The sequence below is a fragment of the Diadema antillarum genome, unplaced genomic scaffold (assembly GCF_040938485.1).
Source record: "Diadema antillarum isolate AM-2024a unplaced genomic scaffold, OU_Dant_1.0 seq00000172_RagTag, whole genome shotgun sequence".
NCBI classification, from domain to species: Eukaryota; Metazoa; Echinodermata; class Echinoidea; order Diadematoida; family Diadematidae; genus Diadema; species Diadema antillarum.
Genome location: NW_027271241.1, coordinates 599,121 through 618,602, shown reverse-complemented (window position 1 = coordinate 618,602; position 19,482 = coordinate 599,121). Strand labels below are relative to the sequence as shown.

The 19,482-nt window shown below is 37.9% G+C and overlaps 2 protein-coding genes across 2 annotated transcripts; both read right to left on the bottom strand.

The window, feature by feature from the left end:
* Positions 1–3,730: 3,730 nt before the first annotated feature.
* On the bottom strand, positions 3,731–6,570 carry LOC139728300 (uncharacterized). Its single transcript, XM_071639248.1, has 4 exons — positions 6,478–6,570; positions 5,418–5,690; positions 4,522–4,779; positions 3,731–4,083 (listed from the first exon to the last, which is right to left on the bottom strand). Exons 1-4 carry the CDS (start codon positions 6,536–6,538, stop codon positions 3,731–3,733), a joined length of 945 nt encoding a protein of 314 aa, XP_071495349.1. The 5' UTR covers positions 6,539–6,570.
* Positions 6,571–7,301: 731 nt separating this feature from the next.
* Positions 7,302–19,161, bottom strand: LOC139728299 (uncharacterized). Its single transcript, XM_071639247.1, has 12 exons — positions 18,803–19,161; positions 16,979–17,059; positions 15,922–16,014; positions 15,209–15,262; positions 13,529–13,795; positions 12,282–12,617; positions 11,040–11,315; positions 10,427–10,690; positions 9,684–9,953; positions 8,828–9,094; positions 8,252–8,536; positions 7,302–7,588 (listed from the first exon to the last, which is right to left on the bottom strand). The coding sequence occupies exons 1-12, from the start codon at positions 18,867–18,869 to the stop codon at positions 7,302–7,304; spliced, it is 2,547 nt and encodes an 848-aa protein (XP_071495348.1). The 5' UTR covers positions 18,870–19,161.
* Positions 19,162–19,482: the final 321 nt, after the last annotated feature.

Genomic DNA, 19,482 nt, shown 5'->3' with positions numbered 1-19,482 from the left:
CTCCTTAAAGGGGAACTCCAAACCACTTAAAATAATAGTCTGAAAATTGAGAGTAGATCATTACAAGTACAACAGTGAAAGTGTGATAGAAATGGGATAAAGATGGGGGCATTTTTGAAATTGTGAAGTTTTGCTCCTTTTTAGGAAAACAGTTAATATGATATGCAAATAGTGAGTTAATGATGTTACTGCCTCACAACTTGCCGTGTACATAGTAGGTTGTACATAAAATCAGTCATTTTGTTCGTACGGTATTATGCCACAATCTCAAATAATGATAATTGCTTGCTCATTATTTTGAAGATATTCGGCCAGGAAGAGCAAGGATTTGCACCCTTTTGACAGAAGTATTCAATTGCCGTTATATGATATTATGTATTAAGTACGGTGTATTAATTAATTAATTAATTTATTTATTTATTTATTTATTTATTTATTTATTTATTTTTTTTTTTTGGTACACGATCAGTGGAAGATTGTGAGATAATAACACCATCCTGACAATAGGCATGGATTATCTATTCATATATTTTTAGAACTGTTTAGTTAAAAGTAATAAATGAATAAAAATGATAGCGAATCCTTACCAAAATTTCATAACTTCTTTACTTTTCATCTGATTTTGATCAAATTTTCACTGTTGTGCTTGTATCATTTGACTCTTTCTTTTCAGACAAACGCATTGCTTGGGTGGAATTCCCCTTTACGTGTGGGAATGCATTGACCAAAGGCCTTTGTTGTTGTTGGGGAGGGGAGTGGGATATATACTTCTATTTTTGTCTTCTGCGTGCATGTTAGGTTTAAGTGGACACAAATCACAACTTTGTGAAAAGATTGGACCAAAGAACATAACACGTCCCAATGAAAACGGCTGAACAAAACAATATGATGTTTTAATAATTCGAGATAACTACATTAACAGTAGACATAGCATGAGAAGATGTCAATGTACTTTGATATTCTAGTTTCACTTAGAGTCACATGTTCAAGTGAATATCACAAAAAGGTATTTTATTACATTTGTTGCACATGGATAATTTAATTGACTGATCATTCAAATCAAAACTAAATTGGAAATTAAGTGTGAATATTACACAATGCGAGGCGTATTCACTCCTCCGATTCACAGGGTATTCGAGGGTTAATACACATGAAATTTGTGAAGGGCGGTGAGTTGCCTCAGTCGGTAGCGCGTCTGCCTCACAATCACGCGGCCCGGGTTCGAACCAGAGTCTGGACTGAGCAATGTTGTGTGTAAGCATACCGTCTCCTCTAGCAAGAGGCAAAACACTCTGTCCCTCGGATAGGACATAAAAAGGAGGTCCCGTGTATGAGAGAGTAACAACTCATGCACGTAAAAGATCCCGCTTCATTCATTCATCGCGAAGAGCAGGGTGTTTAACCCGGTGAAGTGGACCCGCCTCTCATCCAACTGGACCCCATGGAAGACCAGCTTAACGTAGCTGAATATGGGCTATCCAGCCATCTTTTCAGATGTAAAATGAACAAACAAACAATGTTCAAATGATTTTACCGTTCTTCCAAATCATGCTCCTAACATTAGTACAACAAATGTTACTTCATTAAATACAAAACAAATAAGTAGATGCTTTTCCAAAGTGTTTATTGACGGACGACAGTTAACTGGTCACTGATAGATCTGCGCAAGTTAATTCTTTGTTTGAAAAACAGGACTTCCTTAAATTGGAATATTGTTCGAGCTGTTGCATTATGTTGCTCTTGGAAAAGGAGTGAAATATATGACTACTAGTAATTGAGAAAAAGAAAATGTCATTTGTACCAATTCGTACATATTGTGCTTAGTAGTACAATATAAAACTTACTGACTTGAACTGATAAAAAACACATTACTACTTTATCTTAAAGTTCCTCAATTGTACCTAAACGTGAGAGCAATCTGAATTTTGATTATAATTTTCATTTCTGCTGTGTAGCAAAATGAGTTATTCAAAACCCATTCCAACTATTTGTTTTCATGACAGTAAAATCAGCTGCCGTTCATTCTTTATAACAATGTATAATGAAATATTATATGAAGTCATCTCCTGGAATAAAGTGTTTCGTTATTATGGTTTCAAGCAGAGCAGACACAAAATTTAACAACTCCCCCCCCCCAAAAAGAAATGATATATATTCATATATATATATATATACATAATATATATATATATATTGTCCAGTGCAGATTAATGCCAATTTCTCATGCTTTGAGTTGTGCAGGAATGAAATTATCCACTATTATCCCTTACTATTCACCTTTATAACGAAAATTTGCAATTAAAATGCGTTATCATTCAGAGACCCCAAACTGGTGTATCCAATCCCTATCGAAGCTTTCTTTGATATTAAAGGGATGGCGTACGTGTGTCATTATGTTACAATCGTAAATTCTGCTAACGCATTTTTGTTAAAAAAAATGTTGCTTATGATAGTGAAAATTAATATTTGAAAAAAAATGAAATAATGCTCTTAAAAACATAACATAACGAACAAAACACACAAGCATTGTATTCAGTGGCATATAATGAAATAATGCAAATGCATAAATGAAGAAATTTAAAATGTACCAAGAAAATCACCTTCATTAAGCAAATTAATTGCAAATCAGTTTGCAGAAGCTCAAGCTGGAAGTAAAATGAAAACATTATGCATATGAAAGTAAAATGATAATGAAAAGAGAAAATACTACCTACGAAGATGGCTCACATATCTTAACTTTCGTTTTTTTTTTGGATAAAATAATCCATTACTCTTCTAAACTACCTGTGCTGTTCTATCTTGTTTACGATTAGCAGTAATCATTATGCATGACTATCATTCCTATTTTGCGGAATGAAATCAGAGTGAATAATAGCGAAATGTAAATGAAAATTAGCCCCAACACCCAATATTTCAGTGTCATAGAGACCTGAATGAACCATCATCTGTTTATTGACACGTCATCAGCTCTTCGTTTTACCTAACAATTTTTCATTCGTGATGATAAGTGAAATAATTATTTGTCTTGTGTCCGGTAATGACGATCACACAGAAAATAGACATAATATCCTTATTCAACATTGTTTCATGAACTTCTCCTCCTTGTGAAGGATCAACGTGGCTAAAATTTTTGTTGTTGAATACCTTTGGCAGTTTGACAGTGATTACATTGTATTATCGATTTTCGAAACCAGCATTTTCAAAAAGAATACCAACATATCATACACATAATTTCTATACGAAACTTACACAAAATCACATTCTTCATTGAATACTCTTCCATGATATTGCAAGTTTCTCTATAATAATCTTAAATTTGAAAGTCAGTTTACTGCAGTAGTCAATGTAGAAAATTGAATTGTAATGGATATGATAAATCAGTTTTACAACCTAGCTATAATTACACGTTGATGTTAATGGCAGGTGTTGGGTGTTGGTGTTGGTGTAAGGTGTTAGTGCTGGTGCTAGTGGGGTCAAGGATACGAGGTGTATGTACGAAATCGTAAGCTAACACCATGCATTGCAGGTCCTCGGTCGTATTCTCTGCTAACTTATAACATTACTTGCCAAAATACAGTACTGTGAATCGTTTGCCATAGTGTTAAACGACCTTCAGAAAAATGTGAAATAGGCCTATATCTGATATCATGCGTAACAAAATAAGTACATGTTCCATACTGTTATAAACATACAATTTCAGTACTAAAAGTCGGAAGCTTGGTTATCCCTTTCACTTCTTTGCCACACGTCGCTTAAATTTCTGCAACAACGAATTTGACGACTTCAGGAGCATGAGCTGGTTTTCTAGCAACATCATTTCTCGCGCCACCTCGAAATAGTTCCCGCCTACAAGGCTGTTGTTGACCTCGATCCTACCAGCGATGTCGAAGTCTTTGCCTGGCTTGAGGCCAGGTAGCCACCGTTTGATCCAGGCGAGGCTTGCCTTGGCCATTTGGTCACTTCCCTCCCCCTTGGTGCTGTCTTCGGCCGGAAGAAGCTTCAGGACGATGTGTCGCTGGTATTCCATTTCTTCCGGTGTGAACTCTCCAGCAGCGCCCCCACCGGTGGAAGATTGGCCCTTTCCTGGTGTTTGTAGGGGGCATTTGAGAGAAGGGTGATGAAGACAAAATAAAGTACTATTAGTGTTCTTGATGTCTTCATATTTCTCGCATATCTTTTTACAATTTTTCCCGAAGCTGTTGCTCAATTTCTTTCTTATATCTTTCCATGTTTTAAGAGCACAGTGATTTTGCTCTGTAAAAGTAATCATTTTTTTTTGCCCCTTCGCAGTTTGAAAAATGAGTTTCAGTTAGTAAACCCTCTTCGTGCCACTTTATTTCTTAAGAATAGATGAACGCGTTAAATTTGTGCACGTTTGACTCATCGACAGAGAAGGGTCAAACCTCTTTCCCAAGATATAGATAACTTTTATCCAACAATGACAGGGTTACAGCTGCAGTTAAATCACAATTCGCTATTATGGAGTTTCATTGTCATGTGTGTCTGTGCGTGTTTTGATACCTGACGTTTCCGTGTCGCTCGCCTCCACTCCGACGATCTGCAGAGCTCTGACGAGCGCCGTGCGGTAGTTGTAGGGCGTGGGGCGAACAGCATTCTTCCACAGCCTCATCAGTCGCAGCTTGTCTATGGTTCCCGTGTCATCTCGACAAGCTGTGACGTCATCTTCTCTCAGATGCAGTAGCTTTCCAAGGGAACTCAGCTCATCGTCTTTAAGCTCCATGACGGCGGAGCCAAGCTCACTTAGACTGGGCTCACAATCTGACGACGACAGTCAAATAGTATATTGTTCATTCCGTCAGAGGGATTATAGGACAATTAATTTCGCTTTGATCCCATTTAAATGTCTTTCCTCTTTCACTTGCGAAAGGCTAAATAAGTGGAAATCTGTATACATGGACATTAAACTAACGCCATCACACACGAGATATAGCAATGACAACTGCGTTATGATTTACTCTCTGCTTATGCAAGTACATTATAAACACACAAACATTGGTTACGGTTTATTTCACTTATTCATTTTTTTTTTTTGCCATCCACAATGTGCTAGCTTTTTAAGGTTTGTTTCTTCGGGTTAGTTTGTCTGTTGGCACGTATGCATTGCAGTATAACTATTGCAAAAGTGATCTACAGCTAACCAAAACGGTTGGTTTCGGAGTACGGTACCAGCTAAAGGATCAGTGCCATTGATCACTTACCAATGAAGAATGCGAGTCCTGTATTTGAAGAATTCAGGTATATCTACGCTAGTTATCTTCTTATCCAGTGATGAGAATATTAAGACCATTTTTGAGAACTTTGCTGTTTATTCAGTAATTTCAGCCCAGAATGGATTTGCCATAGCATATGTATTTTACTTCCGTTAGATATTAAGAGTACACCAATATTTCACTCACCCAAATTGAGAGATTTCGCAATGTCGCTGTATCCGGCGTTTTGCAAGGCGATGCTAAACATGTTTCTGGACTTCAGACTCTGAAACAACGCCATGGTGAGACGGACTGAACCTTTCTCTACGTCGGGCGGCATTCGGTAGTCTGCGAGTTGACCTTCATGCATCCCGAGGGCCTTTGCGAGCGGATGTACGTCATTCATCAAAAGCTTCATAGCAACGTCCACCAATTGTGCGTGATACATTTGTGCCTCTCCAAGAGGGAGGGACGAGCAACCTGCCAATCAAAATTAAGGAAAATGTTCATGAATGACACGTGCGAGTTTCGTCCTGTTCTAAAAAGGAAAATTGACTCCAAAATTGTAAAGAGATTCAATAGTTCTAGGTGAGTTTGACTTTATGGAGAAAGGCAAGAATTTAGTGCAATTAAACTTGAGACAAACTTCTTCATTTTAATGCTTACACGCTGTAGACCTATCGTTATCATTTTTTTCCATCATATATGTATCGTAATAATGATTAAAAAAATGTGATTGCTCTTGCATGATTTACGAAATATCCTACAATAATCATTCCTTATGTATTAGTCAGTACACGTTGTAGACCTACTTCCTTTTCCCACCTCGACTCACAAATAAGTCTTAATGCACTAATTGAGTACATATTTTCCAAAGGTTTTATTTATTTATACTCACATCACTGCAACCCGTCCAAAAAAGTCTCACGAAATATTTAGGCCCAGCCAATGTGAATAAAAACTATTTTAGAGTTGTTCACCTCAATGTTTAGCGAGGCCTATTATGCTTGGACACATATCTATTTACGTACTTACAAATATATTATTGCAGTAATGAAAATGTATTCCGAAAATATAGAAAATTCCAAATTTTTACAAAGTAGAGTGCATGATTCGGGTTTTTTTTTTAAATTGGCTGAGGAAAAATTCTAAGATGTGATCTGTCATATACTTTATCTGTTGCCATGGAAAAATGGCTGGAAACTTATTGTCTTGATACATACACCATAAAGAAGGAAGTTAGTCCTAATGAAAACAGTCGAATAACCTGAAAAGTCCCCGGATGAGCGATCGTCGGTGGACGGAGATACCTTGACACTTGGAGACATGATTTGTTCGCCGCTCGGCAGGATGGTATCTGCGTTATGATCAGTAAAAGATGAGAGATAAGAGTGGTATATAGAGGATGGTTTACTTCTGTAGTGTGAATGAAATCCGACAGAGGACACGCTGTCGTCATAATTATAATATTACTATCACAACATTTGGTAAGAAAAACAAAGCAACAACAAAGCAACTAGAAAACCAGTTCGGTTATGGAGTATGTGTGTGCTTGTGTGTGAGATACGTCTAAAAGTCCGTATTCATCTTGCGTTTTCTATGTTTACATAATTGCCAAAATTTCGACAGAAAAAAAGTAAGCTTCATATACAGCAAAACACTGCGGAGCTTAAATGTGCACACGATCAAGTAGTACGAAGCAGCTGTGGTAGATTATTAGTTTTGAATTGTCGTTAATTTAAAGGAACTCCGTTCGGTACGGTATAAAATACTTCTGCAAAACCGAACAAGGTGCCGAAGGTACTGTAGCATTTTTCCGAAGCCGCACTCTTGAGAAAACAGCTTTAAAACCTTTCTGTATAGCTCTATATTCTGCCTACGTCAGCAAAACTTCGTTATCATACATAACCCCATTTATAGTAACCCTTGTAACTCCTGTAAGCTCGTAAAATGCAATTTAGTGTTTACACTTATGATGGTGTGCAAATAATATCAAGAGGGGAAAAACAGCCATTAAAGACACTGGCAAGCAATTGCAAACTATACGGTGCAGTTTTTTTGTAAACGGTGAAGCCGTTGAGCGTTTACTGGTCATGTGTGGTCATCACCTGCAATATCACCCCGTCCGATTTGCCTCGCAGCCAACCACAGTCGCTTCCTCTTCTCGTAGTGGCTGCATCCCTGGTTAGCTAGCCAATCACGGATCATCTGAGAGACGTTGAATAGAGATTCGTCGTTCTCTTTGCATATGACCTCTGCTGATTTTGATTCTTTCGCTGCGCCACTGGACAGAGCGGCCATCAGCTTGGAGATGTGGACCTCTGTAAGCTGTGCTGCTAGTGTGTCGGCGTCTACGGGAGACTTGGCAGCTTTCTCGACTGTCAAGAAATAGAGATAATGTCAAAAATACGGGATAGATGCTTGGCTACTGCGTATCATGTTAATATCAACTTTCTTTAAGACAAAGTTAGATTAGTCGCACAAACTGATAACATGGTTTATTACAAAAAATCAGAATTGACGTAAGAAAACTATAAAAAGTAACATTTATAATTCTTTTTTAATGATTAAGAGTGACATTGGCTTTAATTTTGTTTTATGCAATGGGGGCACCGTTTCGTGAAAGTTATTAGGCCTGACAAGTTGTCAGTCTGTGACAATTCCAGTAATATCCTAGGTTTTAACTGGCAAAGAAGTTCTGGCTACTGCCTGTTACTATTGTAGTTGTCAGAGACTGACAACTTGTCAGGGTTGACAATGCACTTTGATGAAACGTTGCCCAGGTGATGATATCAGCAACTGACTTGTTTCCGGTTTGCATATGCATAGACATAAATATAAATGGTGGGAAATATTTCAAATGCTCCCGTCGTCTAAAAAGGATGTGATTACAAGATTGATGCTGCAAAAAAAAAAAATAACAACAAGGGCACAAGGGTGCAAACCCTGCTTTAATGGATAATCGGTTTCAAGTGCGTACTTTTCCACAGATATACATGGTCAGCAATAACTTGACATCTCTTTGAGCAGCATTTCTGTACCTTGGATGAAGTTTCGGTCGATGGGACTTGAACCAGACTCCTCCAATGCAAGGTCCAACTGCACTACCCTGCTGATCTCATTGGGAGTGTACTTCCTATTCAGCCATCGATGAAGGTTCAGTGTTCCCCTCTGAACAGCGCCCTCCTTTCCAGCATTCTCGCCGCCTTGTCTGTCTCGCTCAATTGATTTCAGGTTTGCGAACAGGTTTGGTATGTCGTCTGTGTACCAGAGGATGTGTTCCAGTTCTAAGTCGCTAAGTACGTTATTCTGGCTAGATCTGTAGGCTGAAACAAGAAGTAAAATCTGTGATAAAGCGGCCTCTTATATTATAATGTTATCCAAACGGATAAACGGGACATTAAACATGCCCAGGATACCTGTTACAGGCAAAGAATATAGAAAAGATGGGCTGTAATGTTTTCGAAGGATGGTCAGAAAAGGAAGAAAAAAGAAACAAAGCTAAGAAATGTTAATGAAGTTATATTAAAAAACAAACAAACAGACGAACAAAGTGTAATTAGAAAGCAATTCCCATAGCCCCTCCTGAATCCGTTAGGCCTAGACTATAGGTTTACCTTCAATATGCGACAATGCTGTTTCTAATCCCTCTTTTATTAAGGCAGCAGTTAGCACGTCTCTTTGGTAGTTCTTGGAGCAGGCCTCTTTCCAGGTGCACAGTTGTTGGTAAAGCTCTTGCCTTGCCCGAGGGCTGTCGGGTTTTGATGTCACTTCATTGGCGTCCCCATTCAGCATTTGCACAACAGCTACAAGCTGGCCGAAGTAGCTCTCGCCAAAGTCGGCATTGGCGAGTTCCCACAGCTCGATAAAGGATATCGGCCCACCTGTAATCAAATGATTTAATAGCAATTGTATGAACCTCCATCTTTATGAACTTGCTTCCAGACATTTTTTTTTCTTGGAGAAATAGCCCTGAATATCAAGATCAATTTCCCAGGAACCAAAACTTTAGATACGATGAATCTAATAGGAGAAATGTATTTAGTATAACATAGGCCTACTGACCAGTTTTGTGACCTAGATAAGACTATTAAGTTTTCATTAAAATTTCGGATACTCAGAAAACTCTAAACATAAATATTACATACATGTATCTATTCGTCCCGTCATCCCGTCAAATATTTCAACAAGAATCATAAGCAAAGTGTTATTCAAGTGAACGTATTGACTGTAATGGAATGTCACCATTCTTGATTTACACGTATTCATGAATACATTCAAACAGGCAAATATTGTACATCTCTTTGCTGTCTTACTTCGTTTGTGCATTTGAATTCATGTCTAGATTTTGTTTCTTTTTCAATGTTAGAATTGGTTTTTTTGGGGGGGTATAAAGAGATTTAATGGTGACAGCTTCGAAACGTCATAGCTGGTATAGCTCGTTGCGTAACAAATAAAGTAGTACGTCGTCACCTTTGAGAAAGTTACACTCATTTGGAGAACATCCGGCGTTTTCCAAGCCAAGACTGAAAAGCACCAATGGGTTTTCTGTGAAGGGTTGCTCCGTCCAGCTCCGGAGGTGTTCAACAGCAGCAAGCGAAATATCTTTGCCTTCCACGGTCTCTGTCAAACTCACTCCTAGTTGGTCGAGGAATGAGTGCAGACGAGCGTCGTTCTTCAGAGTCCACACAATGCAGTTAATGACATTGTCATCAATTGTATTTTCCAATGGCTTCCTGTAGTCTTTGAGAAAGATTGCGGGTAGCAGAACACAATATACGTCAAATAAAATACGGCAGAAACGTATTTCATACTGCAAAGAAACATGATAGACGTTGAAACCAAGGTTCAATCCCGGAATCAAGGTTCAATCCCTGGATAGTTTCAAGGAACTGCTGAAAGGGATTACTACTTCAAGGTTCAAGGAAACTGTGCTTACAGACTTAAACTTTGAGATTTCCAGAGGAGATCAGGACAATAGCTGTGATGATGGTGAAAACATCAATATTGTTAATTTCCACCAAATTACATTATTTGGAGTTTTTTATGCATACAACTTGATCTGCTTATTTCTCTAATCTAGCGCAGTAGGTCTAAAGAAGAGCCAAGAATGTCCTACGTACATTATTAAAGCAACTTTGTTTGTTTTGGGGATGACAATCGGTATCAACAGATTCAGAAGCCTGCTCCAGCGTAGCATGTAAAGATGACCGTACCTCGTAGCTGTTCGGCAGCCTCGGCCAGTCCATTCATTTTCAGAGCTACGTGAAGCATACCCCTCTGGTAGGGCTTGCTGCTTGTTTTCTTCCACTCGCAGAGTTTTGAGTAGCCATAGTCGACTGAAGATCCCTCGGCTGATGCCGTATGTGTGCTGTGGTCGTCTGTCAGGCTGTCAACTATGCTGATAATGCGAGCTACGTGGTCTGGTCGGTCGTCAACTCGTACGAATTCCCACAATTCAAGGTATGAAAGAGGTCCTCCTTTATCAAACAATAGCAGGACACAAATTTGTCGTTTCTTTTTGTTATCGAACTGGCTTCGAGAAATTTAGCGACATGAAGATATCGCACTGTTCCACAATGTAATATCTAAAGAATGCGTTAAAATGACACAGTAGATATTTGTTCTCTGAAAACAAAATTATAGCATGAAGTGAGAAGTAAAGCAATTGCACGAAATCCTTGTACCATCAATAATCATGATTTACTATATTATGTGCATTATGACTTTGCACTGCGGTTGCAAAAGTATCGAGATACATAACTCTTTCCTCTCTACAACGGAATGATACATTTTAAAGGAAGTGTGAAATATAAATGAATCACAAACCAGCGAGAAACTCCTGGTCAATCGGCGTGCAGTCCGCCCGCTCAAGCGCTAAACTCAGCGAGACGAGTCGATTCATCGTAACCTCCTCGTTTCCCCACGCTTCAAGGCGATTGGTCGCTGCCGTCCAAATGTCTTCTTCGCCCGAGTTGTTCTGGAAGTAATCACTGAATTCGAGCTCTTCCAGAACACGTCGTATACTTTCTTCCTTTTCCATCGCTGATATCAGACATTTTGCCATTCTCCGGTCAATGATATCTGTGACATTCATGCGGAATTCTGTATCGAAAATCATAAGGAACACACACATATCAAAATACTTTGTAACTTTTATTCGGCACATACAATACGACTAGGCTTGATTATCTTTGTGTTGTCAGTCTTCCTTTATCAATCCTCGTTCAATCACTCAAAAAAACTACATGACAAAATAAGAATCATGGATAACTGTACAGAAAATACCTTAAGATGAGAGCACTTTGGAATATCACATGAAAATGAAACCATACAGAATGTTTTATGTTGCATCATGATGAAGGAAATTACCAATATACGTGAGAAAGCGCTAGCCACAAAGATAAAGGATTACGTTAACATTTCATTTAAACAGATTTATAGCAGTGCATCAAGTTTACCCTCTATACATCCACTGAGATGCGGCCGAGGGGTGGTTGCTTTGATGTCTCGTCGGCAGTGAGATGGTAGGCGAGATCAGCGACCTGACTCCAGTAAGCCTCCCCCTGGCTGTGCTGCGCGATTTCCCAAAGCTCAACATAAGATATTGGTCCTTCGTCTGGCAAGAAGCATCAACGCAAAGAATTGCAGGAGGAAAGTAAGCATCAGCGGTTTTACGAGCTTGCTTTAATCATCTTGTGTCAAAGAATAATGACAAAATTAATGTTCTAAACCTGGCTCCTAACTTTTCAAAAATGCATAGACAACACGATGAAAAGATAGGAACAACTAAGTAAACATAACATTTGAATTCATTCTAATGTTTGTAAATATACACGGCACTAGTTATGTCCCCAACGACATTCCTCAACCGAAGAGGAAAAGTAAAGACGGGAAGGAAACCATGTAGAAAGACATAGACTACACTAACGCAAATGTAATTCTTATATTATTGCTACTGATATTCTTATCACAGAAGTTGATATTTGCTTTCATGCACGAACTGAAATAGTTTGTCAGTGATCGTTATAGGGCCTACCAGAGAATACCCGCTGTTATTGAAGTCTTTACCTATGAAAAATGTCCTGTCGATCGGGGTACAGTCGTTACTCTCTAGAGCCATGGCCAACAGCACTCGTGGATTCATCTCGAAAGGTTGATGGCTCCACTTTATCACTTCCTCTATGGCCGTAGCCATGAAGAGTTTGTTATCACCACGTCGCTTGGTCTGGTGCCCGACGTTCCGAAGGTTTTCAACGTCCGCAAATGCATCCTCCACCCTTTTCAATGGTTGCAGGGGAATTTTCAGAGTGGAGAACACGGCTTTTATCTTGTCCCTGTTGTCTATGGCCCATATTATGCGCTTAATCATATTCGGGCTGATTGGGAAGGGTTTCTTTCTGTATTCTATAACCGGGGAAACAAAGTGCACATTAAACGATCATTAGGGAAACAGAATAGAGAAGAGTATGTGTGATTAGTGTGATCTGAGAGGAGAAAATCACCTATGACCCTCGGGGTAAGGGTTTAGGGTTAGGGTTAGGGCTAGGGTTAAGGTTAGTGTTAGCTTGTGGGATCAGCATCATACTCTGCTTCAAGTAAAGGGTTTTTCGACTTGGTTGCTCCCAAACCCAATTTCTATGCATTCGCATTTTGTTTTGTTTGTTTGTTTTGTTTGTTTTTCTTTTTTAATAGAGAGAAAGTATATCACATAGATTTTTTTTTTCATTTTGTTTGCAGGAAGACGAGGATTTCACCCTCATGATTGAAAGGAATCATATAACATTGACTTATGATTGTTATTTAAATTTGGTGACAAGTACAAGTTCCGAGGAGCACTAATCCGTTCTGAACAAAAGAAACGCACGTGTCTACACGCATTATATTTTATTTTGCTGTATTTTTTGGTTGAAATTTTATTATTTTTGCTTTTTCATGAGTAAAAGCTAGAGTAAAAGTTCTTTTTGTCTTTAATGAACTAGAGAAAGAAGGGTGCTTATTCCTTTTTCACAAAATGTATGGAGTCAGAAATTCTGATGATGCATACTATATTCTTTCATTTCCATGGTTATCAAAAGCTTTAATGTGTTTGCGTCAACCTTTCATGTGGTTACAATAGAAATCTAGTAATTTCCACAGTGAAGTGCCTTTTCTATACATTTCGATTTAAGACGTCTCTCACTAAGTTCGTCAGTAACTTATAGCAATGTAATTCGTGACATGCTGGCGAGGCGCTGTCTTATATACGTCACTGATAGGAAGATGCTGTTGCTGTCATCTTGCTAAACCAACATAGATATGCATAGTTTGTGACATACCTTGCATCACACCGACCTCGTCAGTCAAATTATACTTTGCGCACGATTCTAACAGGTCTTTCATCTGATTCTTTCCTCTGTAGTCTTCCTTCCAGACGAAAAGCTCAGACATGATGTCCTGCTGAGACATGTCTGAACGCAGTAGCTCCTCCCCTCTGGAAACGCCATTAGTTCGAAGTCCGCTGACCAGACTACGTAGTGGCTTAAGAAAGTCTTCATCTTCTCTAGAGCTGACAAAGTACCACAGCTCAAGGAAAGTGACTGAACCTGCAAACAACAGAGATCATTCCAGATATAGCTGAAGGTGTTTGACATAATTTGTCTGTGCACATGAGACTATCTATTTCTTACTTTATCTCTGTTCATTCCATATGGATTGGAGGATTATGCCATCGACATTTGTTACCGCTTTATCATTGACAGGCACACGTATTGGATCAAGAAAGAATGCAAAATACGGTGATATAATAATAATGTCTGTCACAAAATGATATTTTTTTTTAAATGCCTCCGCCACGAAGTGGTGCCGAAGGCATTATGTTTTCGGGTTGTCCGTTCGTCCGATCACCAAACTTGGTCCAAGTATAAAGTATGATGAGGCAGTTACTTAATTAGATTTGGGTGAAATCGGCCAAAGGTCAAAGGTCAAATGTCAAGGTCAAATCATAAAATTGTATCCGTTTACGCGATAACTCAAGACTGGATCAAGCAAATTTCACCAAACTTTGTGAGAGGATGATGTATGATGGGACAATTACTTGATTAGTTTTTGATTGAAATTGGACAGAGGTCAAAGGTCAAAGATCAAGGTCAAATCTTAAAATCTAACTGTTTACGTGATAACTCAAAACTGGATGAAGCAACTTTCACCAATTTGGTCCAAGGATGATGTATGATAGGGCAATTATAGTTGAGTAGATTTTAGTGACATTGGCAAGAGGTCAAAGGTCAAAAGGTCAAGGTCAAATGTTAAAAATGTTGCTATTTCCCCCATATCCATGCAATGTCCGAAGGTATTTTCTTGAAACTTAGTGTAGACATGTACTACTGCGTGAAGATTCTCCAGAGAGAGTTTCATGTCATAAGGTCAAAGGTCAAAAGGTCAAAGGTTAGGTTAGAATGTTACAATTTCACTTTCTTGCGAATGGTTCAATGTATCTTATAAAAGGGTCGGTCAGAAGTCAAGTAAAAATCCTCACTTCCCCAAATACGTGTACCTGCACTCTTAGACAACCATAGCAAACCTAGTTCAAGGAATGTGAACATTCAAGATATTTCTGACAAACCTGTCATTTCAATATATTGTCAGTCATCACACATTGTGAAGACATTGTATCATACACCTATTGGGAGAATCATGCATTGTGGCGGAGGCATCAGTCGCCGTAGCGACATTTCTAGTTTAAAGATGAAAACATTTTAATCATGCCAATTAGTTTCCAATTTCTAACACTGCAGACCTGACTTCAAAGATGAACATAACAGCTATGTTTCTCCGAAGTGATTAAACGTGTTTGACAGTATCCTTAATGTTTAATGCCGAGATATTAAAAATGACGATGAGACTGAAAGGGATATCAATTAAGCTCAATGAGACTACAAGGTCAAGAAATCGATATCATTCAGTATGGATTGTGATGCTATCATTGGACCAAGTACGATTAGGCTGTTTACACTCACGCTCTTGACTTCCTTTAGACAAACCGACGTAGCCATGACTTTCTGCTCGGTGATCTGGTTGAGAGATAGATAGATAGATAGATAGATAGATGGATAGATAGATAGATATAAAGCAAAGTGAGAGAGATAAAGAAGTGAGACAGCGAATTGGATCTGTTTGTCCGCCACACATAAACGCATTTTAATCGTAAAAGCGGCTGTGACAATGATCGACAAGGGCGGAAAATAACAAAACTTCACTCGATGCAGTTTTGTACTCATGCAAGTAAACACACATATTTATATCAATATACTGAAGATTCCGGGTACACGCCCACACACACACACACACACACACACACACACACACATTATTGGATGTTAGAAAGACTTTGATTGTTCCATTGTAAGAACTATATCATGAGGTCTTAATGTTCATATCAGAATGAATTTTGTAATGTAATGATTGATCATGAAACGTTAAGATAACAACAGCAAGTGATACAGAATATGCACCGATACCCCCCCACACATTTTGTTATAATTCAAAATTATATATCTTCCTTATATCATTACTAAGACACCCCCTATAACGATAAATGGGTATGACTACTAGTGTTAAAACTTCTAGGTACAATCGCTGTCCAAGTTTTTTTTTTTTCTCGAAATAATACCCGTGCAAATTCAGAAATGTTATAGTGTATACATAATGAAGTTATGTAACTATAACTCACATGGTAAAGTGCATCCCCTTCGGCGAAGACAGAAGTAGATGGCTACACAGACAAGCAGCACTACGATAACAGCTACAACTGCTGCTATTGCGGCTACAAAGCAATAAAACCGATCGAAATCAAACGTAACTACACTCACGTATAGCCATTCGTTAGTTATTTTTTAAGCGATAATAAATGACTATATAGCTCATGTAGAGTTTTATTAATCTAAAGCTGCACATGTACTAATTACACATTTGCGTTATAAAACGGTTTATGATAAGAAAATACATTTCCAAATTGTTATAGTAAACAACGTGTGTTTCTAAAGATTGATTTATAAGTGATTGCTCGTCTAGAAAAATAATATATATAATATATATATATATATATATATATATACAGGTATATATATCAATATATATATATATATATATATATATACATATACATATATCTAACATTAATAGCAATGAATTGAAACATGACCATTAATTAGTTAATTCTTTTAATCAACAATAAATGACTGATAGATCCTGTCGAGTTTTATTTCATTCGAATTGCATATGTACTAATTACGCGTTTGGAGTATAAAACTTTATACATAAAGAGCAAGAAAAGGAATTACAATTTGTTGTAGTAAAAATACGTTTCTAAGATTAATTTACGCTCAATTATATGGAAGAATAAAGAAGTGCAAGTAAATATAATAGCGATGTATCTGAATTAAACGTGTTACCTATTTGACAAAATGACAAATTGTATTTCATACAGTATTTACTTCATATCCTGTAATGTGTTTGTGTGTGTCTGTCCCTGTGTGTTTTGACATTGTGTATTGCACTATGTTATCATTAGATTTTGTTCTATATCACCAGTAATATTTTTATTACGTTCGCTATACGTTTGATTATTTCAATTGGCCTATTTGATATTCAATTTCAAATGATATTCCCGCTTATGTGTATACTGCCACTTAATTTTTTTTGGGTCGTCGGTTTGGTGTTGCAATGCATGTACATACGTTTGCAATTTGAGTAATCATCCATCATTAAACTAGTTAAAAAAGACTTACCAATGTGTCCGCCTCCTCCAGACGGTTCCTCCGTACCATTTTCGTCAGTGTAACCAGTTGGGGATGTTGTGGTTGAAATGACTGACGTTTTAAATGCCAAGAAATTAATGTTATGTGCAGTGAAGATGCGGTTTCAGAATACATTGTATAAAGCAACAAATTGCAAAAGGATCTACTTTTAGTACTAATGCCAGCATTAAAGCCTAATTTTCAGTTCTTAATGGGCACAAGTGCAACATGATTTTTGTTACGTACTACAAGCTGACCTTAATGCATTGAGTAAAAAAAGAAAGAAAGAATAGAAAGTGTCCTGAATCGGAATGAACTGGACGTTTCAACGTAAAGCAAATAATCTATCATTTACCCTCTCTCTGTTATCATCCATAACATTTGCTTATGGGTTTTGATTTGGGAAAAATTATGATCGAAGGAACTGACATATATAGACCCGTTTTTCACAATTTTGTGACGCAGATCTCAAATCCCCCAAGAAGATATCATAATGGGTATCATGTATGTCTTTTGCATACAATATCTATTTTAGAGTAGACCAGAGGGTGACGGAGTACTTCTTCTGGGCAAAGTCCTAAGTAGCAAAGCAGTAAAACAATATAATATTTTATGGAATGATCTGCGAATCAGGTGTGATGGTGTCATTGGTTTTACGATTGGTCACGAGGTTTACATTGTATCGGCAAATAGTCCAATTTAGATATTTGGACAACATCATGCACGCATTTGCAGTAATATAAAAGATGTCCCTTAGGGTGTTTCAGGGTTTGAATAGTATAGATCCCATGACGTAATTGTGAGGATTCCTAATTAGGGTTTACATTCGAAAAAAAAAATTGTATGTTGTATCGGAAATTGCATCCACAAAATGCATGCTTTTTATTGTTTCTTTCTAAATAATTGTCATTTCTTATCGTACAATGGAATGGCTATCTCCTTGAGGTATAAGTTTGAAAGTCGGAAGATTTCAGTGGCTTCCACATTGTACAGCATCATGGACGAATGTATATCATCTACATGTATTTAATAATTGTATATTTTCTATGTGTAAGAAAGTCTAGCTTTATAAACATATGTCATATATTTTCAACCTTCATTCAACATACTCATTGACAGAAGCTATAGTACCGAATATAATAATAATTTTATAGATATCGGAAAATGTGCTGGAAATACACGCTTTAGGTAGTGGATCAAATTCACACCATAGAAATGATTTGAGTGGTTGATTTAATCACTTTTAATTGACAGGTTGCTGAACAGAAACCGCTGTGGTGGTAATCAAAGAACCCGTTAACGCGATATATATATATATATATATATATATATATTTTTTTTTTTTTTTTTTTTTTTTTTGGAAATGTGTTAGGAATCATATCAAATGGAAAGTACATGTAAAAGTATCCGAATTATGGTAAGGTTTAAGGTGTCATATTTTGTGATGATCGGAAGCAGTGGCCGTAAGAGTATTATGTCCTAAGCATTTTAATTTATTCGACTGACATTAAATCCCAGTATAACATTCGTAGCATTGTCCAAATCTTAGCATGACTAACTGCTATGTCATAGCACAAAGATATACCAGTGCAGGCGGATTTTCTCGCAGGGTAGTTTGCAGTGGGGAACTCCTTGAATGGAATATAATCGTTACACGCGACATGGAATGCTTGATCTTTGCCCCATGCAAATTCAATGCACTATACTTCAACGCGGGTACATTTGCATATTACAAGGGTCGAGTAGCACAACACTGTGAAAAGCTCTGAATAGCGTGAGACCTTACATGATTCACTGAGAAAACGAACTTTGTACCTGTCTGGAAAAAGCTGAGAAGCACACTGGCTGCAGTCGACGATGCTTTGCACAAAGCCCGGCACATAGTGATTGCTTAGCTCCTTACCACCTCCCAGCACGCATGTGGCATAGATGTAAAGCAGAAAACAGTGTACGCCTCTGAATTAAACCATGCCAAGAGTGTACGAGATTACCCATAAGAAGATTGGCTGGAAGTATACTTCGGTACGAAAATACAAACGGAGTGATTTAACAAGGCTTCCCGAGCTTTTCATATACGACGTATGGTGTGCGAACAGTGAGACAATTGGGGCTTGTGACTTCCAGACATGTACAAATTCCAGTGGCAAATATCCACAAGGATTTTACTGCCACGTTGTTCCTCATTGCCTGCATGCAGACAATAAAAGCGACTAAATACATGTAATCACTAGGCTTTGGCGGCAATGGTTCAGGGCAAGGTCCATTGCTTCACGCAGAACGAGTTCTGTTCAAAACTTGCCACTACTTCATTTTCTTTTCTTTATGAAGCAGCACGTGCTGCTCACAATTAGCCACCGGATATAAACAGTTTCGTAGTCCCTTATCTGATATCTGTACACGTTTATCATAATGTCACGACTTGCTAAGAAGCTGAATAATCGAATTTTCAGCATTTATGTCACATGAAATCAAACAGAAAGGCCAAAACGTCAATG

Bases quoted from the DNA above. Each gene is read 5' to 3' on its own strand.
- LOC139728300 (XM_071639248.1), bottom strand. From the start codon at position 6,538: ATGTCTCCAAGTGTCAAGGTATCTCCGTCCACCGACGATCGCTCATCC. The intron at 5,691-6,477 runs GTTATTCGACTG...TTTGATTGGCAG, and splicing joins CTCATCCGGGGACTTTTCAG to GTTGCTCGTCCCTCCCTCTT. The intron at 4,084-4,521 runs GTATCAAAACAC...TACAAACACCAG, and splicing joins GAGCGACACGGAAACGTCAG to GAAAGGGCCAATCTTCCACC.
- LOC139728299 (XM_071639247.1), bottom strand. From the start codon at position 18,869: ATGTGCCGGGCTTTGTGCAAAGCATCGTCGACTGCAGCCAGTGTGCTT. The intron at 15,263-15,921 runs GTGAGTTATAGT...TCTCTCAACCAG, and splicing joins AAGGGGATGCACTTTACCAT to ATCACCGAGCAGAAAGTCAT. The intron at 7,589-8,251 runs GTACAGAAATGC...ATTTCTTGACAG, and splicing joins CGACCGAAACTTCATCCAAG to TCGAGAAAGCTGCCAAGTCT.